General features: G+C 40.2%; 1 protein-coding gene across 1 annotated transcript in view; it reads left to right on the top strand.

Annotated features, from left to right (window-relative positions):
• The window catches only part of sdk1a (sidekick cell adhesion molecule 1a), a 295,667-nt gene that overhangs the window by 123,345 nt on the left and 145,714 nt on the right, over window positions 1-26,608 (top strand). Inside the window, exons 2-4 of the mRNA XM_057345051.1 lie at window positions 2,568-2,727; window positions 6,250-6,356; window positions 7,043-7,190. Of these exons, the coding sequence (XP_057201034.1) occupies window positions 2,568-2,727; window positions 6,250-6,356; window positions 7,043-7,190 (415 nt within the window). The remainder of the gene's footprint in view (window positions 1-2,567; window positions 2,728-6,249; window positions 6,357-7,042; window positions 7,191-26,608) is intronic.

Genomic DNA, 26,608 nt, shown 5'->3' with positions numbered 1-26,608 from the left:
AAATCCAGTTCCATGTTTCATTGTATTGTATAACACTAAACCCATATACTGCTGACTGTCTTTTTTTCTATGATATTGCTCTGACCTCAGGGACATAGAGTGTCTCACAGCAGCCACCTGGAATTTCGCTGGCCCTTTATTCGCGGTCCTTTCATCTGGTTTTTACAGGTCTCATTGATATGCTTTACACAAGCTCTGCTGCATCTGTCTTCATTCCCCACCATGTGCTGTACAACAGGCTTGTGACCCCTGACATTTCGCTCTGTTTAACTAAAACCCTTCTAGAACACAATTCAATAGCCCGTACATGAGGTGTGCCTGGATATAGTTGTATAAATCCAAACAGAATTAATTTAAAGATTGCATAATTGGTTGCTTTTTCGCTTACAAATGCTTTCGTGTCCAGAACTACAACCTGTGGAGTGTAACGTTAAAAATTAAAATTAAAAACCCCTACATCATATTACTCAGCTCGTATTGGTTCGAAGTTCTTTGTCTTATATATTTCAGGAAGTTTGTGTGCTGTATAAAAAAGCCGTTGCACGGACGGCACAATTGATTTGTCTGAGCTTAAGGGGAAACATGGCAGCGTCAGTGACAGAAGTCAAATTCACTGCGCACCGGTGTCCTGGCTCCAAGTTGTCCTTTTTTAAATCAAAGCTCAGAGCCGTTTTATGTGTGAAGTGTGGAGAAATCCGCAGATGGAGGATTTAGAGGTTTCATGCCGGCCGGCTTTGGTTTTTTGGCTCTGTGAGGTGTTATGAATGATTTCTCCTCCTTTGAAGAAACATGTTATGATAACCTCGTGTGTGGTTGTGTCTGTACTGAGAAACGTACATTAAAGGTGCAGTGAACTGGCTGTTTTTATTGTTTTATACTATTGTCTGATGTCTACTTATGACGTTCGCGTGGTTTTTACATTCGGAAACATCTAAATCAATAAATAATGGGCTATTTTCTACCCTGGTTTTGAGGCCGGCTGGAGAAACGCTCAGTTTTTAAGGGCGGGCCGCATAGAAGACTTGGAGTAAACGCCCACTGCTATGATTGGATAGCAGCTTGCGTAGTTGACTTAGTTGGAGCCTTCTGTGAATTTGGTTAGACACGTAACGTTACGTAAAGTGATTTTACTCAAATTTACAGACTTATTTCCCGGATGTGATGGCAAGGCTTTGCGTATAGTTTGTATAGCCTATAGTTGTATGGTGTTTAGTGACATATGACATATACATGTCAGCATTTAAGACCCGCGAACCGGACAGAAGATCACCGCGATCGCGGGTCTCAAATGTTATAGTTTTCATGATAAATAAACAAACGGTAGACTCCCGGCCAAAATGACCCAGCACCAGAAATAATATCAAAACACTTCAAAACAGCCTCCATTATTCGCAAACGGTGGATAAAACCTTGAAATATGATATATGAGCCCGCCAAATCACAGAGATGCCGATTACAATTATTACAAATGACTAGAGGTCCCCAGGTAATACTATCAGGGCATATCAAGCGATCTCTAACAAAGCAATAGTGACGCATAGTACAAATATGTTTTACTCACATAAGATTGCTGTGCCATTCCTATCGGATCCAATATTGACGGCACATCACTGCTTTTTACTTTTAGTCTCTCCGCAAAGACTTGTTCAAGGAATCCGCGTTGAAATGAATTTCAATGTTTTCCCCACGTGAGCTGGAACGTCTGTAAAAATGAACTTCAACCACACATTCCTACTGTCGGAATCCTAAGGAAGGTTATGCAGCGACTGTGTTCTTCCACAACCAGGCACTGCACAATATTTTGCGATCTTTAACGGCATGACGCTTACACTCGCTCTATTTGGTTCCGTGTTCAGTACTGTCATGCGTGAACCAGTGGGCGGGGCTCGAGAAGTAGGCGTTGATATTTTTCTGTGGAGGCGGTGTTCAACTTATCTTAGATAGGTGCATTCCACGACCTGCCGTTTGCTGAGCCTCGTGTCAATAACAGTTGTTATTTCAGTAACAAGGGCGTTTTCAGGTCTGACACTTACAGGATGTTCGCTTGAATACGATTCCCTCTTATATGACAAAAGCTTGGGTTAAAATTGTTGTCCTAGTTCACTGCACCTTTAAAAGGCATCTCTGTTGGGTTGTAGTAACTAGTTACTACTATTGTTCAGCATGTCTGAAACATATGGTTTTCAATTATAATAAATTGATTTGCTGTGAGTTTCATTTGTAATAAATTTCAACATTTGAAGCAGAAAGTAGCTTGTGAAATCCATTGTTGACTTTTTCAGAAATCGTATTACTTAACAATGAAATTCACTTAAACAAACACCATTTTTTCTTTATAGCCAGATTATGTAACATCATCAGTTTTAATGCATTGTCTCTAGAATATGAACCACCGCCATTTTCATGAAAAAATATAACCAGTGCACTTCTGGTTGTTGTACATTGAGAAATCAGTACAGTGATGATCCTGAATATCCACTTCATCTTTGAAGGTTCATGTACTAGGTCAGAATAGCATGACAGGGAACTGCCTCCACTTATATCTTCCCTTTCATGTCTGTCTGCAGTCGATGTGGCCCCGTACTTCAAAACAGAGCCGGGACCTCCGGAGATCCACCTAGAAGGAAACCGTCTGGTCCTGACCTGCCTGGCAGAGGGCAGTTGGCCCCTGGAGTTCAAATGGATGCTCAACAATACAGATATCACAGACTTCTCCCCGGAGTACAAGTAAGTGGAAGCTTTAATCTTCTAGCGTCTTCGGTTGATGAAGTCCGCTCAAAACTGTCTCAAGGTTACAAAGGAAGAAAAAGCTGACAGTTGATACAAGAAACAAATTTTAACCCCTTGCAGGTTTGTATTACAATTTGTAATTTGAAGAACCCTTATTTGATATGTAAATATATTTCAAACATTTTTTTAATTCATTTTAAAAGTTGAATGTTTCCAATGTATCCAACAGGCAATTGTCATACTTTAAAGTATAGTTCTCAAGTGGTTTTTAAAGTGCAGTAAGGACTGAGGACATCAGAATCCTGACTTATCTGTTTAGCAACCATGTCGATTTCAATTGTGAATCCATTTACAGTAGGAACTTTGGATGTTTCTGTATTATAACCCTGATATTTGATAAACTCCTAATTTTATTGTTGGGAATACCATTCAGCTAGGGCTGTTCAGTGATTAGTTCTGATTTACCATCCAGAATGGGGGACAAAATCTGTCTGGTTATAAGCATTCTTCCAAATATCTTTCTCTGTGTTCATCAGAACAAAGAAATTTATACAGATTTGGAACAATTTGAAGGTGAGTAAATGATGACAGAATTTTCATTTTTGGGTGAAGTATCCTTTTAAGTTACATATAAATGTTTATTTATTTTTATATTTTATATTTTTCTGAAATATATGCATGTATGTTTATGTGTTTATAAATACAAAATTAAAATGCACAGTACGCAGACATATATTATGTAAACACAAACTTTTATTCTGGATGGAATTAATCATTGAACAGCCCTACGATTCAACATAAATGATACTGTATGGATAAATTTGTCTCTGTATTAACAGTCTTCGAGTTCCTTAAATGTATGATATTTTGTCCAGTGCTGGAAATGCTTGAGATTCACTGGGGGGGACTTGAGTGGGGGACCTATTTTATATTTTTAAACCATAGATACAGAAAACTTCACTGTATCTATGTTTGAAATGTGCATAGAATTTAGATGCTACTTTATGGATCAAAATATGGAAATCCTGTACATTTTTAGGTGTAACTCTGCCAACCCCCCCCCCCCTTTGAACATCAAACCTTGGACCCCCACGTGATGTCAGAGTGATTGTTTTACTATTGTTGACATAAAAAATTCACAAAAGGTCAGTCTCATGGTCACGTATGTTCAAAATGTGTCTTTAATGTTTATCCCCAAAAAATGTATTTCCCCATAGATGCCCACTGAGATTAAGTTGTTTTTACAAAATATTACAAAAGTCATTTTCTTTATCCAAACTGAAAGACAAGTCACTATTATTTTCTCTGGTAATCATCACTATGCCAAAGAAACTGTTGACAAGTCCTAATATGTGTTGAGGCCAGAACGTTCCTTTAATCAAGAAATGAAACGAGAAGGAAAGCACATTGAAATAATTGTTTTAATGAAGGTTTTCGAGAGAGATTCCTCTAGTTCATTTAATCAGCCATATAATTTCCTAGTTGAGTTCTCCGGGTGTTGTGTGTTTAATTTCTCTGTAATAATAGCGTCTTAGCCTGACCTTTTTAATCAGCATACAACCTCTCTAGCACTCAGCGTTTTCATAGACGTGAAGTCCGTTAAAGCGAAAGAGGAATTGGCCCTGCGGGTTCCCTCTATCTCAATAGAAGAGTCTGCAACACCGCCTCGGTCTCTTTAGAGACAAATAATGCATTCATTCGTTTTACCTAAAGTGCACCGCTGACATCTGATTCATAGTTAGTGTCAATTTTTACATTAGATGTTGTGATTTATCTTCCATTTACGAGTCGTATACATGCTAAAGTACAATCCTCCCATCTTCGCGCCTTCCCGTGTCAAGAGTTTCCACATAAGAAGGTATTTTGGCCATCTGTGGAATTGGTTTGCTCTAATTGGTATTGCTTTTCTTATTATCTTTCATCACCTATGTAGCATGCACCGGGTAGCCGCGGTATTGCTATTGAGTTCCTGTAAAAGGGAAAAGCTGCCTTCGAGATGCACAAACCCACTGGGTGGCATTTTCAGAGATGTAAACAGATTTTGCTAAGTAGTGAGCAACGGCGCATTAGTCATATATTCAGCACATTTGGAAATGCCAACACGTTTTAATGCCCTTCGTTTGCCACCTCTGCTTTTGGTGGAAGTGGCCTTTTTGGCTATAATCTGATATTTGTCATCACGGAGCAGAGCTGTGAGGCGTTCTGGTGTTCTGCATTCGCGCTAATGTGAGAGCTGGCGAAAAAAGCCTAGTCGTGACTGCGAGGTTAAACCTTTTAAACCCAGCGCCTGCGAATCGTAACACATTCCAGTTTGAATTTGTTGGCAAATAGCGATAGGAAACTGTTTTGTTTGTCTATGTTAATACAGCAGAAAAAGTCATACAGTGATATGATATGATTTTAAAAGATGTGAGGGGTGCTTGTTAGTCCAGGCAGAACTGTCTGCTTTGATGCTAGGGTGTAGGTAGTTTTGGTTGTTAGGGTTTGGTATTCACCAAGTTCATAGTAACCACAGTTTTGGGGTTAAATTTATAGAAAATCATATTAACAAAAAATGACTATGGCTAATGACTCCACGCCATAGTATTTGTATCAAAAGTTCAATACAATTCAGATTTATTTCACAATTTTGCATTGTTGCAAAGCAACTCTACATAGCAGAAATAGAAGTAGAGAGATGCAATTATGCAACAAGAAAAATATACCGTATACAACATAGAACACATGGTATTATTGCAGCTTTTCTGAATACGATGTTTAAAACCATACTGTTCTGTTCATAGTGCTAATATATAAGCACTGTGTTTGTCACATTTTTCATGGGATAACCTGTAAAAATGGTCATTATAATTATTTTCTGCATGGAAAGATGACAGAATTGATGAACATATAATCAAAATTATACATTTTAAAAAGATGGGCAGGCATCAGACGTACTTGCCATTCCATCTCAAGGCATGTGTACTTACATCATTACTTTATGCAATAAAACTGCATCAAAAATGGTGTATGGAATATAATTTGACAGTGTGAGACGTTTAATCAATTAGCATGATAAAGTTTTTGGTCAAATTGCGATTTTGGTCCATTTCTTTATTTCCTTATGTTGTATGCATATTCTATAGCAGGGGTTTTCAAACTTGGGTCCGTGGAAAAAGCAAATATTGTAAAAGTCTACTGAACATTATTATGGTTTCATTTCCTTATTGTTTTATGTGCTTTTTTGCTAGCTGGCTTTATAATATCACATTGACTATTTATCTAACATAGGTTAAATGTTTCTTTACACAAAAATATTGATGGCTATGTATTTTAGAAAGGGGGTCCCTCACAAAAGGTACATCTTATTTGTGGTTCCCTGGCACCATAAAGTTTGAAAACTGCTGTTCTATAGCACATACAATTTTTTTTATGATTATGGGTTTTATCAAATTTCTAACCCTAAAAACAAGCAATAGTGATTTCAAGTTCCACCACTTCATTTTTAGAATGAACGGAATTTCTTTGTCTCTCTCACAGGTACACCATCTCCTCTCTGCAGCGCTCCAATATGGGTATTTACCAGTGTGTGGTGAGAAACAGAATGGGTGCTTTGCTCCAAAGAAGAGCCGAGATACAGGTGGCATGTAAGTTTCTATGAAGTAGATCCATATATTTGTCACAGAATCATCCCTGCACTGCTTGCAGTAAAAAACACCTCACATACACTTTAAAAAGCAATTCCCTCAGCCGACCTGACTCCCCGCTCTTTGTCTTCCTGATTGTACTTAGTTTGCATTTCCATCCCAGAAATGAGTTGTTTTAAACACGTTACATCAATGTAAAAACTGCATGGCTGTAATTTATGTCACCCAATTCAAAGCGCATTGTGCATAGTGATGCAATCTTGCTGTGCATTGTGCCATGAATAAATGTTTTTGATTGAACACCTCTGCAGTATGCGGCCAATATGTTGTGCCAAACCTCTGTGGTCTTGAATGTTATCATCAGTGTTGCTCCGTGTTTCTAATGCTCTGTTTTAAAACCTAGTGAGTTGCCTACGCGGACAGCATTTTAAAGCATGCATGCTCCCAATGCTTTTCGTTTCCAAAAGACCAGACATCTTAATTATGCTTCCTTTTCTAAATACTTTGTTTTGCCCAGATTGGAAGACAGCATCGCATGTATTTTTAGCAAAGAAGCAATCCCAAAATGCATTTGTTGAAACTACATGTGTCAGGCAGCTCAATAGATTTTGCAAAAGAGCTTGAGATGTGGCATCTTTACACGTGCGTTTAATAAGATTACTCTAATGAGATCTCTCTTCTCGCAGACATGGGCGACTATATTGACAATGACCAAAGAAAGACAGTCGCACAGGGTAGGGCCGCCATCCTCAACTCCCCAGCGGTCAGCTGCTTCCCGCGGCCACAGGTGACATGGTTCAGGGACGGCTACAAGATCATTCCCAGCAACAGAGTGTAAGTAGAGCTTAATTGCTTGTCTTTAAATGCCACCTGAGTGTCCGTTCATTAGGAAAGTTCTGGATGACCCAGCACAGGTCCCTTGGCTTCAGATGCACGTTTTAAGAGATGTAATTACCTTCAGTGTTCAGTCTTAATCCCTCCGGGCATCCGTTTACTGCAGCCCATGAGCCCACGCTGAAAAAAGCATGTGTACCTGCGATGCAGAAGACTGCGTAAGGCTTTGTGTGTTTTTCTTTTAGAAGTGCAGTTAATGCCTGTTGCTGGCTCTTCTTTAATCTTACTGGCGTACTTCTCCATTGCCTTTTTTAATTTGCAGCTCGCCTGGGCAGAGATCGACGAGGCCGATCTGATCCGCTGTTATCAGTCAAGTGTCTTTCATTCAGACGAGACTCAAATAAATGCTTGTCTAATGACATGTATACAGCGCTGGGCTTATTCCAGACTGGAGTTTGATTTCGGCAGAAGGTGTAAATGAAAAGCAAGCAGGCTAGCCGAGGTAAAATTAGAAATGGACTCGGGCTACTAATGATTTACGTTTGTTTCGAGCGAAGGCAGACAGGTGTGGCATCTCGCCTCGGAGAGGCAATTGTTTTAAATAAAAGGTAGATAAAAATTTTAAATGGGAAAATAAAGCGCTCATTGGAAATGCTGTGAGGAATGAAAGGAGGGGGGGGGTTTGACATGTTGATGAGAGCGCGGAGAGGATTTAGTCTCAGGAGTGCGACGGTACCGGCGGTTCTCCTGGGATTGTTACAGTACCTGAAGCTTGTTCCACTGAGAACTTGAGAATTGTCAACCTGGAAATATCAGCGTATTTCAATTGTGTATGGTATTTGTGTTTTTGTTACTCAGCCAATGTTTGCCGGTCTACTGCACCCATAGCTTTATTTGTTTTTAAATAAATACAGCTATAAGAATGTATAGCATACAATATAGACACTATATATCAATAATATTTGTCATTTACCTCATTTACTACATAACATTTGTGAAAAAGGTGCTACTTGAAAAACGCACACTTAAAAAAAACAAATGTAACAAATACTTTTTGTAACTAATGTACTAAAAAGAAAAATCTATAATACTGTAGGGTAAAAACATTTGTATATACATGAATAGTTATTTGTGGAAACATTTTTAAATCATGTTTTTTATTGTGCCTTACAATTAATATATATTAAACTGCAGTTGGGTTGAACTTGTTTCGATTAAGTAATAATAACTAAAAAAATACAGCAAACTAACATAATAAAGCACAATGATAACATAATAAAAACATGATTTTTAAAAACATGTTAAAATGGAGCAAATTAACGCTTCAAATATAAATGAGGTTGAAAAACAATCGCAGCATTTTTAAACATTAAGAAGTCCTACAGACACAGAAACATTCAGAATATTTCAACATAGATTTTTTTTCTAGACTGTCACAAACTCAGTAAAACTCGACTGATATAATTTGAGCTAGCTATGTTTACGTCCCACTGTTTTTCTGCTCATTTTGGAGTATCGCATCAGAAACAAGTAGTGGAAACGGCAAATAAAAAAATCCCTTAATTCACAAAAAAGTTTTAACGCTTCTAAGATACTACGAGTTATGGGAGATAGAAACTCAGTTACAGAATAAAGTCTGATGTGACAAATCGACTCTTTCCGCAAATGATGTCTTGTCTTATTTAAGGTTGGTTACTAGGTTACCAATACCATCTCCATCCACTCAAACTATTTGAGTATATTGCACCTATTTTGCATTTTTTTTGCAAACTTTGATTGCGTGATTTTCACATCACGTTTGAATGGCTACTGTTAAATATAATCACTGAAATCTATGAATTCAAACATGAAACCTATTTATCTCTATAAAACAATTTTTAAGTATTTCTTACTCAGTATCTTGAAGAAATAGATAAGTCATTAAAGTTTATTGCTCCAAAAAGTGCAGAAAGCCTGACTGCAGTAACTCTTTTTTTAGTTCACAGGTAGGAATGTGCGTTTGGTTGAAAGGTGGATATATATGCGATGTAAAGGTGCCTCGGCTCAGAGCCAGCTCAATAATTGGAAGGGTGCTCTCAAGCTCGTGCTTTGACAGGATATTGCATCATGATGGAAAGCAGGCCACATACTGTACATAAAATCAATATGCAACCGCTGACAGCATTCCCTGTCGCATATATGCAGCGGCGGGAGATGCATATGAGCAACAGCGTGTGCCTGAGAATCTTTACCTGCGAGAAGCTGGCGGTCATCCCAGACACGCGGCGCTGTTTCTTTGACCCTTTATGCGAGCCAGCTGGTGTCTGCGTATCCGAGCTCGAACCCACAGGCTCGCACAGCCCAGAGGACAGTGGAGTAATATCAAGCAATCATACATGCAGCCAAAGCCATTAGCGCACTATTGGATGTGATGTCACATCCTTAATTGTTCTGTGGCAAAGGCAGAAGCAATGCAATCAGCTTAGCCATTTAAACTGGCAGTATGCGTTACTGGGCAAAATCCCCAGGATGGACTTTTGGAAATTGTGCTGTACTTCATAAGCACTTGACTGGCACGGGCATTGCATTAACTGCCCTTGTAGGATCAAAGTTTACCGTGGGCCCTGAATCAATATTAACATGATGTAACATAAATATATTTCTCGTAAGATGTTTTTGTCTCACGATTGATAAATGCTGCTTTGCAAAATACTAATGCTGGATACGAACCGCCGGAGAGGGAAGGAAATGGATGGTGCTTTGTTGATGACCTCATCTAGAAGTTCTTCTTGCTACTGCCTAAAGTAAAAGCTTTTTGAAAAGCTGGATATGGAAATATAAACTACTTTGACCATGGCAATGGCAATTTCCCAGTCAAACATTACCCAAAATAACATGGCTGTTATATTGATTGAGATTTTTGAAGGAAAGGGAAAAAATCACGGGCATTTTTTTTTTCTGCACCTCTCGAGTTCTGAGCTTCTGTTTAGTATGCTAAACCGGTCGCTTCAAGGCGGCTGGCACAAGCAGACCTTTCTGTCAAAAACTCTGCTTCCGCTACCATCTGATTTACTGATTAATAAAAAGGATTTGAGCCAAATGTCCATTCTAGACTTTTAGTGATTTACTGCTAGACTTACAGTGGCCTCAAAACTTAAAACGTATGCATTTCATTGCATTGGATAATAAAAATACATGCAAACCTTTACACAAATGATGCTAGCTTTTCTATAGAAATTAACTTGATCATTTGTGACCCAAAGCATAAAGTCTCAAAATGTAATTCTGAGAAAATGAGCATCAAAGTTTGAATGTAACACTAGAACCGCCAGAGTTCGCTGTATACCTAAAACCGAAAGCGGGTAAAATTTACCCTTTCACATGAATATTGTTTTGATATTGCTAAAAAACGTATTATGTCACTGTGACTGTCATCACAAAGTACACTTAAAAATAAAGATGCCTAAAAGGTTCTTCACAGCGATGCCATAGAAGAACCTTTTTTGGTTCCACAAAGAACCATCTCTCTCTTACTTTCTTATAATCTAAAGAACCTTTTTATGCCACCAAGAACCTTTTGTGAAACAGAAAGGTTCTTCAGATGTTCAAGGTTCTTTGTGGAACCAAAAGGTTCTTATATGGCATCGAAGAACCTTTTGAACTTTTTTTATCAACTTTTTTTTGTGCTGTCGTTTTATATTCAAAGCTAAAGTAAGAAAATCACTTTTCTTAGCGGTATAATAATTGATGCAACGACAAATTCAAGCGCACAGTTTCACCTAAATAATTATTCATTTGTTTAGTTACGTATATCATGTGTAAGCCGGAAAAGAGAACAAACTATGGGGTAAACATAAAAAATGAAGGCATGAGGTAAATTTGACCCGACGGCGCTTATTTTAGTAAAAGTCAATGTCTGGGAGACTTGGACATTTTATTGAAAATCTGTTATGTACATTTGAAAAGCATCCACGGGTCAATTTGACCCTGTGGCGGTTCTAGTGTTAAGCATTAATTTCATTATGATTCCAGTATGGCCTTACTCAGTGAATGTTAAAAATATCAAGGTTATATTTTCACGGAATGTACTTTACATTATGAAAGATGATTTTATGTAAAAAAAACATTAATCACAAAAATACATTTAACGTACTGTATATCACATTAACTATAAATATACCTTAAAGTTTTGCCAATCTGGGTTGACAATCTGGACCTATCTGAATACTTGCGAATCTTTATGTAAAAAGTTTTGAATGAAAAATGCTTGTGTTGTCTTTTGTATTCAAATAAATGCTTAGTTTGATATTCTGTTATCTAATGCAGTGACATTCATATTTCTGTGTGATGGGAGGGTCCAAATTCTTTTTTGGGGTCACTGTATATTTTCAAGCCATCCATTAGGAATGCTGGTATGAAAATGCATCTCATTGAGATGTGGACAGCAGCGTTCGGTGCTATCAGCTCGTGGCGGTCATATTTATTCCACGGCGGCGTCTTAAATTTTCATTTCAAGTGTTTGTTCCCTTTACCCTGCAGGTTTTTGTCTTCTTGCTATCAGCGTTGTTGGCTCAGCTACGTATTCAATATACTAATCAGGCTATGCCGTTTGATAGCTCGCCCCTCAGAAAATAGATTATTTGGAACGTGCCGCGCCGTTCAGTATTTCAGCATGGACAAAGCATGCTTCCTTATTATTTCTGAAACGTTTGGTGTTTTCTAGTTTCAGTTTTGCCTTGGCCTCAGAAACGTCCCTTTGGTCTGTTAATGTAGCATGTAATAAGCGGTCGCGTGGCCGCTCGCTGTGATTTCTATCTCTGCTGCATGCTGGTGGATACTGTCATGGTTCTGCCCCACCTTGTCTTGCTTCTCTTGACCTAGTGGCAGAACCATGATAGAACCTCTTGTTTTATGTGGAGAGTGACGTTTTGTCCCTGTTGGTCTTCCACTCTCCGGTGTGGCGTCTCTGTTCCCGCCCTTTCGTCTCCTCGTTATTGTTTGTTGATTAGTTCATGTCTCACACCTGTTCCCTCTTGATTTATCCCCTTTATAATGCCCTTGTGTCTTCTGTCTCGTGCTGGTTCATTGTACTGTGTCGTGTTTGTGTGATGTGGTGAGTTCCTGTCTTTGAGTTACTTTAGTTTATTGTGGTTATGGCAAGTGTTGTTATTATTTCTAGTCTAGTTAGTCCCTGTCCTTGTTGTTATGTTTTGTTATGTTCCCCCACGTGGGTCTTTGTTTTGTATTTTTAGATATAATTAAAGTCTGTCTTGTTAACCCCTTACCCGTTGTCTGCACTTGGGTCCTCTGTCCATGTATCCTTGTCTCCGTGTCTCACCCTGAGAATCATGACAGATACCCGTGCCATTTTTTACTCTTCTGTGTTATGGCTTCCCATACCCATCTCTCTTAATTTTTCATTTTCGTCTGCTTTTTTTCTTTTGGAACAGAGAGTTGTTAAAGCAGAGGGGTCCGGAGGTGAATGCCAACGCAGGGGAGGATAGTAAGCCGAGGCCTTTGAAAGTCACTCTCATTGTGCCACCCTGGCTTCCCCTTTAGACGGCATGAAACTTTCATGATGGTGATAATTACCCCATTGGTGTGAAGTGCTCCGTGTTGCCACTGTAGATGAAAGTGGCAGGTTGGAAATAAGATATTGTGTCTGCCTCTCATGGCTTTGTCCTTGCGTCCTCCTCTACCTTGTTGAATTTTTCATCATTCATTATTGGAGATCTTTGATGTTTCTACCCATTACGGGCCATTCGGGATCCCATCAAGAGGCACATGAAACGACTTCCATGCTAGAATCATCCCATCCGGAGCACGGCCGGTTAAAGAAGTGCGGAGGGAATGGATAACTTAAAGCAGTGCTGTAATAGCAGACATGTGCCAGCATTGACAAATGCCATACATATACTTACTGTATAACAGAAAATAGACTCAACTAGAAAATAGCTGCTTTGGGGTTTTACAAATGTGACCACTGACAAAACTCAAGTGCCGTCCTGGGAGCCGTTTTTCCAGTTTCTTTAGCATCTGCTTTCCAGGATTTTGTTCCCCTGAAAATGATGCAATATCAAATGCGTTCTGAGTTGAATTTCGCCGGTAATGTGTTTGTGATTTGCTTTTATTTCTCTAAATCAGGTTAGCTAGCTTTTCTCATCTTCTTTATTCGGCGGTTTGTCATCTTCTCTCCACAGGTTGTGTTTAGACAAACATAATCAGACTGAGATGACACAATTGAGAAATACATCTTTGTCTCACAAGAGGGTTTGAGGCTTTGCTAATATCCTCACCCGACAGGCACGTCCATCTCAAATCAGCACGGTTCGGCTCATAGGAGTTGACGTTGGTTTTGCTAATACAATTTACAGGGTCTGGTTTTAATACACCTGCTGGGTTGTACGGTCCCTTTATGATGTTAATTATTGAGAGTCATCATCAGTCAGCAGGGGCATGTGTGGGGTGGGCTCGCTCTAGCCCGAGGCTTCTGCCCACATTTGTCTTTATCCACTCCCTCCTTCAGTCTTAAATAAATGAGTCTGTTGTCAGTGTTACAGCGGGGACTCAGAGATCCCAGTCTGGATTTCTGGTTGGCACAGAAGCACTAAAGGCTTCTTTACATGTACTGTAGGCTAGACGGGTAGGTGTACGATTTGCTTGTTTACAAAAGCACATATTTATGGCAATATCTTAGGTAAAATATAATTTTTGATGAGATTCAACTATTTTTAAAATACTTACATTAGTGCAATGCATAGAAGTAGCTAAAGTCGGCTTCCGCAGAGTCTGATCACCTGCATACATGCTGTGCTTCTGTAAGATCTGTAAGATCCTCAGCATGGTAGATGCTTTATTTATTTAAAGGGATAGTTCACCCTAAAAAGGAAAATTCGGAATTACTCACTCTCTCATTGTTCCACACCTGTATAAATGTATTTGTTTGGTTGAACAGATATTGAACACGGAGAAAGATATTTGGAAGAATGCTCGTAACCAAACAGTTCTTGGCCACAATTGACTACCATAATAGGAAAAATGACAATGATTGTCAAAAGTGCCACAGAACTGTTTGCTTTCCTACATTCTTCAAAATGACATTTACAAATACATTTTTCCTACTATGGCGGTCACTGGTGGCCAAGAACTGTTTGGTTACAAGCATTCTTCCAAATGTCTTTTTCTGTGTTCAACCAAATAAATACATTTATACAGGTTTGGAACAATGAGAGACTGAGTAATTCTCATAAATCAGGAGTCTTCAACTAAAATTGCTTGAGGTCCAGTAAACGAACCCTCATTACCAGCCGAGGTCCGGACAATTAAATACCTAAAAACATGAATTGATGGTTTTTGGCAGACCAAAGAAATAAACATGTCTTTTCATATCTATACGACGGCATAACAATTTATGACAACAATGAAGGAAAATGTGCAAAATGCCCTAATCTCTAAACCTGCACTGAACATACATTCATTTCAACATGAACAACTTTAAAAGAAAACTAAAGTGTTGTTTTCTGCTGAACTGAGATTAACAAATAGCAGCATCAAGTTGTGACTGATCATCCTCTGATAACATTTCAGCTCTTCTTGTGGCTGTTGCAGCAGAAAGGGGGTTTGTTTAATATTTTCTTTTAGTTCATGTCTTTATTTTCCTTCTGAAAGTGTTTCACACGCAGCCTCCATGCACTTTTTTACTATTTCCCCATCAGTAAAGTATATACACAACTGTATATCCTGCACTTGCTTATTGCACTTCTGGTTAGACCTAAACTACATTTCGTTGCCTTGTACTTGTACATGTGTAATGACAATAAAGTTGAATCTAATCTAATCTAAAGGGCTTGTTATGTTTTCCTAAGATCCACTGTATTCTTAGTGAACATTCATATGCTCGTTGTTGGGCGGTAAGTGAGTGAGGGAGGACCCGTGTAGATCGCTACTACTGGGCTTTTAGCTAATATATTTTCCGTGTCCTTACCTCGGACTGCTGCGGGTAAGTTTCTTCAAAGTGTCTACGTCTAGTTTCATAATGCCGTTTTAGGTTTCCACTTTTGATAACCGCAACAGACTCTGAGCAAATGAGACAAACCAGCCTCGTGCATGTCGATGCAGGAAGAATAAATTCATCTCGGAAAACATGGTTTTCAGCGTCAACTTTTCTAACTTTTGAAAAGGACATTGTTTTTCAGTCACTGACAGTTACATCTGTCTGCTCGCTGTGCAGCGAGTCTGTCTCGGCTCTCTTCACTCGTCGACGTCTGAACGTAGCAACAGTGCGCATATGTTAACTGTCCGTGGCGCCGTAGGACCCAAACTACTACTGAGCGGACCTTGATGTGCCTGCTATAAATTTGATTGCATTAGAAAATAATGTTAGGCGTTCATTTATTTATTATGTCAAAAGGCTTTGAGGTCCGGACGGACGCATCTCGTGGTCCGCATTCGGACCGGAGTCAGCTAGTTGGTGACCCCTGTCATAAATGCTTATAAGCATTCTTCCAAATATCTTTCTTTTCATCGGGACAAACAAATGAATACAAATTTGTAACAACTCGAAGGTGAGTAAATGGTAGAATTTTCATTTTTGGGTGAACTATCCCTTTAATGTTTTACTGTTTTTGATCAGGATCAGAAAAACAACTCATTTCATTTTTGAATTCCTGAGTATGTCCAAAGTTGAAGTGCCTCTTTCAACTGACCATTTGTTGAAAAAGTAAAGTTCTCTTTCATATTTTAAGGCCATATGTTGTTTCCTATTCTTGAAAAGTTCCCTTAGTTGCCTCTAGTAAGCCGCTGAACCATTGCATTTGATTAAAGGACCTCCAGGGCCTGTGGTGTCCACCAAATGTAGCCGGTAGAGTGACGGTCAGCAGGATGCCACCGACTATAAAACCATGAAAAGAGGCGGAGCTCAGAGGAGCGCTTGTGCCCTCATCTCCCCTTTCACACCTCACAGCCGGAGGAATGTGAGGGGCTCACCACCCCACAGGATGTCCAGTCAAACCTCTTCAGCAGAGCGAACACATGTAGCTGCACACGCTACAACGAAACTCAAAGCGCTGGAGGAATGCTGCTGCTTCCCTTTCATTGAACGAGAGGCAAAAGATGCAAGTTGCAGATAAGAAAAAAAGTAATCAAAATGTGAATGAACAGTCTGTCCCGATCTCACATGCCTGACTTCCCTCACGCCCACATCAGTTTTCCAAAGACGAGCTGTCTGTCTGACGGGAAGCTTGTTAGACAGTGATGTAGAAAGTTTGGATTGCTCACAAGCTGAAGGGTTTTGTGGATTGTGGATTTGAGAGCGGTTTGTGTACGTGCTTACTGGCATCTCGGTCGGATCTGAAGTGTGATTAAATGTTTCTAAAGAATGATCATTGACTCCAATTATGCATTAATCAGGAGCGTTATCGAGCCGGATCGCAGGATGATAGATAATTGCCTTATCACAGGCGATTCCAGAGCTGTTGTCTCATCACACAGGAAAGAAGACAAAATAAGACAAAATGGCCTCTCTTCATGTGAGGTGAAATATGGAAACAAGTGCTAAATTGAGCAGAATACAGAGAATGCAGAAATGTGATGTTACTGCAATTATTATGGACTTTTTCGTTGTACTTTTGTTTGTTTTTTGCATTAGAGACACAAACCTTATAGTCCCAGTCCTTCAGAAACCTCGGACGTCCAAATTTGCTGTTTTTCAGGAAATGGACAACATTTTTCTTTATAAATGATTAAATAGTGTGTTGTCAAAGATGACAATTTGGTTAGATATTTGCAAAACCCAGTGACAAACATAAAGGGTGACTAATAATAATGATTTATTGAAAAAAATTAAACAATTACCACCAAATATAGAGATACAAGGTGTCAAAATTACATTAGTGATACAAGATAACAGTTTGCCAAATTATATAGCATTTAAAATGTAATAAAATAAAAAAATAAAGATTACATTTTTAAAATGAATAATAATTAACTAAATAAATGTATAAAATCTGTATGTGTAATATATTATATTAACATTATTATAAATATAAGATATAAATATAAATAGACAAAATATAAGCAAATAAATAAATAAGATGTATTATTATATTTATAATATAATATTATTATTATATAATTATATTGTATCGTATTGTACCGTATCGCAACGTGTCGTATCGTATCATATCATATCATATCATATCATATTCATTTTAATTAATAGAAAATTATAATATCGAGTTTGGCCTCCTAAAAGACAGACGCTGATCATCTTCTAAAAGTTTGAGGTCTTGTGTTGTGATATAAATCATAGCATTAACTTTAAATCTTGCTTATTACCTATAAAGCCCTACATGGTTTAGCTCCTCAGTACTTGAGTGAACTCCTCTTGTTTTACAGTCCTTCACGTGCATTACGCTCTCAGGCGTCCTGTCAGTTGGTAATACCTAGAATTTCAAAATCAAGTGCAGGTGGTAGATCCTTCTCCTATCTAGTGCCTAAACTTTGGAATAGTCTTCCCTGCACTGTCTGGGAGGCAGACACACTCTGTCAGTTTAAATCTAGACTAAAGACGCATCTTTTTAATCTTGCATACACTACACTTCCATAATATAAATCCTCTGAGGGTTTAGGCTGCACTAGTTAGATCAACCGGAACCAGAAACACAACTGATGTACTTGTTGCATCAAAGATGCAGAACAGTACTCTACTCTCAGCCAGTCTTGTCTCATTGTTCCAAGGTTACCACAGCGAGCAGGATGCAGTTCATGGCCTGACCTGATGGTAGAGCGGAGAATGGGAAGCGGCGACCTGACAAGAGCTGAGATGATAGAGCTGGATAAAGGACGCGGTCACTTGACCCGTCTTCACCACAAAATTTCAAATGCTATTAGATTATTAATGATAATCTTAAAACTATAATTTACCTTATTAGTAAGTTTATTTATTTTATTTAGCCTTGTTGTGCAAGCACTGTCGAGCTTGTGCAGAGGCAGCAGCTTTTGCCAGAGGGGAACAGGAATCCCCTGGTTGGGCCTGGGTTCTCCTGAGGTTTTTTTTCTCGATTAGAGTTTTGGGTTCCTCGCCACCGTTTGCATACTGTTTTTTGCACTATTTACCTGGCCGGGGGGGCTGCTTTAGAATTTTTAAGTTTTACTTAATTAATATTGCATATAGGAATTTATAGTCTGTTATATTTGACCTGTGCTTCTCTCTCCTTTATCTTAAATGTGTGCTCTCACTGTGCGTGCGTGCGTGCGTGCGTGTGTGTGCGTACTTGTCTGTGTGTGTGTGTGTGTGTGTGTGTGTGTGTGTGTCTATGTCTATGTGTGTTACTACGTGTGCATATTGTGTGTGTGCAGTGTTTTGTATGTGGGTATGTCTGTCTTCTGTGTTTTCACCTTTTTCTTGTTTTTACAAGGACAACTTTAATTGTTTTGCTTATAGTCAATATGTCTCATGTACAGCTGCTTTGTAACAATGAAAATTGTAAAAAGCACTATATAAATAAAGTTGAGTTGAGTTCAGTGATCTGTTCATGGAAAGCCAGTGGTTGCCACTGTAACATGAAACACCCTTTGACAGTATCCTTTCAAAACACATCACAGAAGTCACCAAAGATTATGCCTAGTTCACCAACCGCATTCAAGCGAGGAAATACCGGACTGAACGGGCGACAGAGAAGACGTTCTGTGTTTGTTGGAAAAGATGAAAAGCAAGATATCCATCTCCAGCATGTTTATCCCTCATCCTGCTTTTCACTGAGCGACCGGCTCTGTCAGTCAATCCTTTTATGTGGCTCACTCTCGCTCATCCCCTATTTCATGTCTGGAAATGCATGTGCCTGTCTCAGTGATGGCGAGCAACAGAAGTGTGTGGGAAGACGGAAAGCAATCTGCTCTGGAAAGCAAGATCAAGCTCGAGATTTCATATGTGACATATTGAGGCACTTCAGCGCGTCGTCGGGATGGAGCGAACCGGCAGGTGTGGCTTGCGACGGCGACCCGGAGTTCATCGCGATGAGGCAGATAAATTTAGTGGTGAAGATAAATGAAGAAATGTCAGCCTATTATGAAGTTCTGACTTTTGTCCAACTGAAATCTCATCTCAGCAATTAATTACCTGTTGAGAACATAATTCACTCTCAAAGAAAAGAGACGACCCATCCATTCAGGCAATGTGGCCATTTGGCTTTGTCTGTAAATAATGAAATAATAAAGTCGCTAAGAGGTTTTATGTGATGGACGGCATTGTGATTGAATTGGTCTTTCAGACTTTTACCGAAGAGCCCATTACCACAGCATAAAATGACAAAAAATGACCTATTCACCTCTCCGAACTAAAAAAAATCAGCTGCATCTTTAATTTTGAAGAATGGGATATTTTCGGAAACCAACGTGGCCCAACTATAACTGATTGTGCATTAACTATTAAGGATTGCAATTAATTCAGAGATGCATTTGTCATGCAAATAGACCAGTGAATAATGCATAGGTTTCCTTTCATAAATAACTAATTTATGCAATTGCTCAGCACTTTTTAAGATAAATACAATTAAAGGTCAATAATGATTAAATAAACACAATGAACTTTTAACATTTTTAAATGGCAACTGCGGGCCGGTTCGCAAGAAACATATGAAAACTTTTAATTTGTTTATTCAGTTTCCCGCTCTCAGTTTTTCACCCCAGACCTTTGGAAATACCGGCTAAGCTTTGCTTTGGAGGGCTTTTAAGTTTTAACATACTTACCAAAGCGCATGTTAGCTGGAGGCTGACTTCCAGGCAATCAGTTTTATAATTGAATTAGAGGAAATGCTACATTGAGTTTTGACACGCAGGGTCGTTGTGTCTGTCCATCTGTCGCAACCGCTGTGGTTCTGCTGGAGCAGGAAGAGATGCCGTACCCCGCGGAGTCTAAAACTGCTAGAGAGATAGATCAAGACTCACAGCTCATGCACCTTATGGATACGGGCCAGTCCTGCGGTCTCGGGTCCTGAGCCTTGAGCACAGTGGCGGAGCCAGACAATTTTCATAGGGGTGGCCAGACTGAGACCATAGCTCACACAGGGGTAGCAGCACAGAAACTGATATCATCTTTTTTTTNTGTGCGTGCGTGCGTGCGTGCGTGTGTGTGCGTACTTGTCTGTGTGTGTGTGTGTGTGTGTGTGTGTGTGTGTGTCTATGTCTATGTGTGTTACTACGTGTGCATATTGTGTGTGTGCAGTGTTTTGTATGTGGGTATGTCTGTCTTCTGTGTTTTCACCTTTTTCTTGTTTTTACAAGGACAACTTTAATTGTTTTGCTTATAGTCAATATGTCTCATGTACAGCTGCTTTGTAACAATGAAAATTGTAAAAAGCACTATATAAATAAAGTTGAGTTGAGTTCAGTGATCTGTTCATGGAAAGCCAGTGGTTGCCACTGTAACATGAAACACCCTTTGACAGTATCCTTTCAAAACACATCACAGAAGTCACCAAAGATTATGCCTAGTTCACCAACCGCATTCAAGCGAGGAAATACCGGACTGAACGGGCGACAGAGAAGACGTTCTGTGTTTGTTGGAAAAGATGAAAAGCAAGATATCCATCTCCAGCATGTTTATCCCTCATCCTGCTTTTCACTGAGCGACCGGCTCTGTCAGTCAATCCTTTTATGTGGCTCACTCTCGCTCATCCCCTATTTCATGTCTGGAAATGCATGTGCCTGTCTCAGTGATGGCGAGCAACAGAAGTGTGTGGGAAGACGGAAAGCAATCTGCTCTGGAAAGCAAGATCAAGCTCGAGATTTCATATGTGACATATTGAGGCACTTCAGCGCGTCGTCGGGATGGAGCGAACCGGCAGGTGTGGCTTGCGACGGCGACCCGGAGTTCATCGCGATGAGGCAGATAAATTTAGTGGTGAAGATAAATGAAGAAATGTCAGCCTATTATGAAGTTCTGACTTTTGTCCAACTGAAATCTCATCTCAGCAATTAATTACCTGTTGAGAACATAATTCACTCTCAAAGAAAAGAGACGACCCATCCATTCAGGCAATGTGGCCATTTGGCTTTGTCTGTAAATAATGAAATAATAAAGTCGCTAAGAGGTTTTATGTGATGGACGGCATTGTGATTGAATTGGTCTTTCAGACTTTTACCGAAGAGCCCATTACCACAGCATAAAATGACAAAAAATGACCTATTCACCTCTCCGAACTAAAAAAAATCAGCTGCATCTTTAATTTTGAAGAATGGGATATTTTCGGAAACCAACGTGGCCCAACTATAACTGATTGTGCATTAACTATTAAGGATTGCAATTAATTCAGAGATGCATTTGTCATGCAAATAGACCAGTGAATAATGCATAGGTTTCCTTTCATAAATAACTAATTTATGCAATTGCTCAGCACTTTTTAAGATAAATACAATTAAAGGTCAATAATGATTAAATAAACACAATGAACTTTTAACATTTTTAAATGGCAACTGCGGGCCGGTTCGCAAGAAACATATGAAAACTTTTAATTTGTTTATTCAGTTTCCCGCTCTCAGTTTTTCACCCCAGACCTTTGGAAATACCGGCTAAGCTTTGCTTTGGAGGGCTTTTAAGTTTTAACATACTTACCAAAGCGCATGTTAGCTGGAGGCTGACTTCCAGGCAATCAGTTTTATAATTGAATTAGAGGAAATGCTACATTGAGTTTTGACACGCAGGGTCGTTGTGTCTGTCCATCTGTCGCAACCGCTGTGGTTCTGCTGGAGCAGGAAGAGATGCCGTACCCCGCGGAGTCTAAAACTGCTAGAGAGATAGATCAAGACTCACAGCTCATGCACCTTATGGATACGGGCCAGTCCTGCGGTCTCGGGTCCTGAGCCTTGAGCACAGTGGCGGAGCCAGACAATTTTCATAGGGGTGGCCAGACTGAGACCATAGCTCACACAGGGGTAGCAGCACAGAAACTGATATCATCTTTTTTTTTCCTATGTGGCAAGTCACTGTGGATCTAGTAGTGTTTCTTAGTCACTCACTCATTTACTTAAACAGGCAGTGATTGCCATGTAGAATTACATCATGAAGATCCACATAAGCTTTTTAATGTATTACTAAACTGATTTAAAAAAAGATCTGAAACAGTGTGGCATTGCAGAAGGTGGTGTCTTTTTAATTGGTGATAAAGCTCACACCATAATGACAATTTACACGACATAAGAATATACCTGTCAGGAATGAGGTGTGGAGAGAACCCAAGCGCAGGCAGGCAGTGAAGGGGTTAACACAACAAAGCTTTATTAAATGAACAAAACTAAGGAAAAACCCACGAGGGGGTGTCAAACCAAGAACGAACTAAAATCCAAAACTAGAACAAAAACTTCCCACGAGGGGTCCAAAAAAACAGCAGGACGAAATAACAAAGCTAAACATGACCAAACGTCAAAGCAAAATACAAGGAAGTCAAATACGTTAAATAATAATCCAAAAGACAAGCAAGACAAGGCAGGACAAGACGGGAGACTCACAGAGTTGCAGTTTTGGGAGACATAGAGCAACACACCAAACACAACGTAATCCACGAATACAAGACAAAGAAACAAGAGGGTATTTGTAGGGGAACACAAATTAGGGATAACGACACATGGCAGGTGTTGGTAATGAAACACTCAGGGAAGGATAACAAGGAAACGAGATGGCGGGAACAGAGACGAGACACTGGAGAGAACGTATATTATTGTCAAAAGGACAATAATATGTTTCTCTCCACACATAACCAAAGGCTTTGTCATGACTCTGCTACAGGACCAAGGAAAACATGACTAAATGAAGCAGAGCCATGACAATACCAGAATGCACTTTTATCAAACAAACATTACAATATCACAGAAAAACCAAAATATAGTAACCTTAACATTATGGGCAAGCATTTCAAAAATATTCCTTTGCAATACTTTGCATATTATCATTTGGCTGCCAACTGCCAATAAAACATTTTAATTCCGTTTCAAGGATATGACACAGACAGACCACCACCATTAAGCTAAATCAGCACTGAAAGTTGACTTTACTTTTAATTGCCTTCTACAATGCTCTTTTAAATGACACTGACACAGTGAAACTGTTTATAGCTTGCGACTTTCATACTGCTAAATTAACAGCCTAAATTAATTTAGCAAACTTTACCATGTCTGTTTCAACTTCAGCACGGCAGCCATAATATACATAAATTAAGACAAGAAACATTTCAAACATAGTGAATAAACTTAATTCATCTTGTTAACTTACCTGTGACCTCTTCTCTCGCGGTGGGAAACAGACAGTCCTCCTACTGCACGCGCAAAGTCCGTTGGAGCACACGCGAACAACAACAACCCTACTTCTTATTTTTCTGTAATTGTGTTGGTGGCAGTGTTGCCAACTCTCTTCAATGGAAAGTAGCTAAAGCCTGCCCGAAAAGTCGCTAAATGTCGCCAGATGATGTCATATCAGTAACGTCATCACGTAATATCTGACAGCTAAGTGCTTCAGGTCTGCTTCATATCTCTACCCTCTGAGCGGTTGTATACAGTATTATATTAAAACAATACACCCAAATGCACAATAAATAGGTTCTTAATGACTTATTTTTCTGTTTCTGTTGGCAGACAACAAAAAAGCATGTAATAGTGAGTGACTTTCGTTGAACAGCTAAAATCCGTGTGCGTTCTTGTTTATGCGTCCATACAGTCATCGCGTTTTAAATCATAAATGCTCAAACAAGGTCAATAAGTGATTAGTTCTTGGAAACACTGTTTGTACATGCCTCTCTCATTCACGCGTCAGTGCGGTCTGAAATGAATGTGCTGCTTCTCCTGCTGCGCACTGAACAGAGTAGACACAGAGAGGTGGTGCTGCGCTGGGAAGGCAAAAGCTCGCTCTCGCAGGGCAATAGACGTGAAGCAGAATGTTTCGCTAAGCCGCCAAGGCTTATTCAGAAAGTAGCTAGATTTGTCGTTAGTCGCTTTTTGAAAAATAAGTCGCTAACGGGGTCTGAAAAGTCGCTAAATCTAGCCACAAAGTCGGCAAGTTGGCAACACTGGTTGGTGGTTGAAATTCAAGTTGAGTGTATTACAGCCACTTTCAGTTTGGGTGGAGAAGTACTTGTTTGAGGTGCGCTGTTGAAATGCGTCCATATGGGAACAACTGTGTACAAAAATGGTTCCGCAAAAAAGTTGCTGGCAAGGCGGTAGTGGGGGAGCCGGGGGGGTGGCCAAAGATTAATTTATGGTGGCCTTGGTCACCATTGGCCACCCCCTGGCTCTGCCCCTGCTTGAGCAGTCTGCTGGGAAACTGTATTGTGTATATAAGGTACCAGGTTGATAAAAAAAACTCTTGTGAGGAAGAACTAATTGCTAGACAATTTAAAGTTGTAGATTTTTTAAAAGATATTTAGGCCCGGTTTCACAGACAAGGCTTAAGGCTAGTCCCAGACTAAAATGATTGTTTGTCTTAACTGAATTTAACATGCCCAGAAATATCTTAAAATATATCAGTGCCATTGTTTTGTCTCAAGATGCACACCATTCATGTATTCTTCTCAGGCATTTTTATAAAAGCGACATAAATATCTTAATTCAACTAAGGCATAGTCCTGGTTTAAGCTGAGCCGTGTCTGTGAAACCGGGCCTTAGAGTTTTGTTTCAGGCATTTATTAGCGAGTTAAGCATAGTTCACCCAAAAATGTCATCATTTACTCACCCTCTTATACTTTCAACCTGTATGACTTTTTTCTTCTGCAAAAGAAGATACATTAAGAATGTTGTTAACCGAACAACGATGGTGTCCATTGACTTTCATTGGTTTTGTGTCCATACAATAGAAGTCAATGGGTACTAGGGCTGCAACAACTAATCGATAAAATCGATAATGAAATTCGTTGTAAACGAATTTCATTATCGATTAGTTGGTCTGTGACGTCACTTGCGAGCTGCGCAGTTATAAATCAAGCGCATCTTCTTCCCTTTTAAAATTACCATTTTATATGTGTCTCTCCGTGCAGCATGAGCTGCGCAGTTCCCTTTCTGTCGGTCTCTCGACGTTGTGTCGAGCCGACAGATGGGGTTCGTCCCTGAGAACCAATCGCTTCCGACTTCTTAGAAAAGGCCAATGAAATTGGCGAATGAAATTTGCATGCCGGACTCCGCCCCCGGATATCCGGGTATAAAAGGGAGACGGCGTGCCTCATTCATTCACCTTTTGTTCTTCAGAGCCTTCGCTCATGATCAACAGACTTCGCTACAAATAGCAACTACAAGACTGCCGGTTCTACGACGTGGTGCAGCGGACTGTCCCTTCCTGCGGCGACTTCCCCTGGGCATCTCGGCGGTTCCAGAAGTGTTCGAGTTTTTTCTCTAAAAGAGCAAATTTCTCCAGCGTGGCATGTCCCGCTGTTCTCGTGGGTGCAACACACTCATCGAGGAGGGGGACGGACACAATGTGTGCTTCCAGTACTCTGGGGCAGATGTTGTGGATACGTCCTGCCCGCACTGCGGGCGGTTGACGATTCAGACATTGTGTCACAGGTGGCTGTGTTCCCACCGGACTCAGCCACCACCTCGTCTGCTTCCCGTTCTTACGGCAAGTAGCGAGAGTGATATGATGATTACTGTGAGCGCTAATCCATCAGCCACTGGCTCGCGGACCGTTCGCACCTCGGCTCGCTCGTCTGACCGTTCCCCGTGAGACGGTCCCACCGTCTTGTTCCTCAACCACGTATCGGAAACGGTACGTGATGATGAGATGTCTGTTGCAGCATCGGAGGGTGACTTACTGGCATCAGACTCCGACGATTCCTTGAAGCTCCCTCCCTCAGGGGGTCGAGTTTAGGAAGAAGCGGACGTCGAAATGTCAGCCATGCTTTCCCGGGCCGCCGGCATTGGGCCGTGGTCGCCACCCCTCTGGTGAGGAAGCGATCATGCTCGTCCCGCTAGCCGAGATGTTCAACGGGTTTTACAGCCCGTACTTCATTGTCCCCAAAAAAGCGGGGGTCGCTAGATCTGCCTACCCTGAACAGGCACCTACTCAAGCTGCCGTTCAGGATGCTCACGCAGAAGCGCATCCTGGCATCTATCAGATGTCAAGATGGATTCATGGCAATCGACCTGAAGGACGCTTACTCTCATGTCTCAATTCTCCCTCGTCATCGCCCGTTCCTACGGTTCGCTTTCGAGGGTCAGGCATATTAGTACAGAGTCCTCCCTTTCGGTCTGTCCCTGTCCCCACGAGCCTTCACGAAGATCGTGGAAGCCGCCTTCACACCCCTCAGGGAGAGAGGTGTGCGGGTACTAAACTATCTCGACGACTGGCTCATTTGACACACTCGCGAGATCTGTTCTGTACACACAGGGACCTAGTGCTTCGGCACCTAGATCGATTGGGACCACAGGTCAACCGAGAAAAGAGCAAGCTCTCCTCTGTGCAG

The sequence above is a fragment of the Triplophysa rosa genome, linkage group LG11, assembly GCF_024868665.1.
Source record: "Triplophysa rosa linkage group LG11, Trosa_1v2, whole genome shotgun sequence".
Classification (NCBI taxonomy): domain Eukaryota; kingdom Metazoa; phylum Chordata; class Actinopteri; order Cypriniformes; family Nemacheilidae; genus Triplophysa; species Triplophysa rosa.
This window is presented reverse-complemented; position numbering and strand designations above follow the sequence as displayed.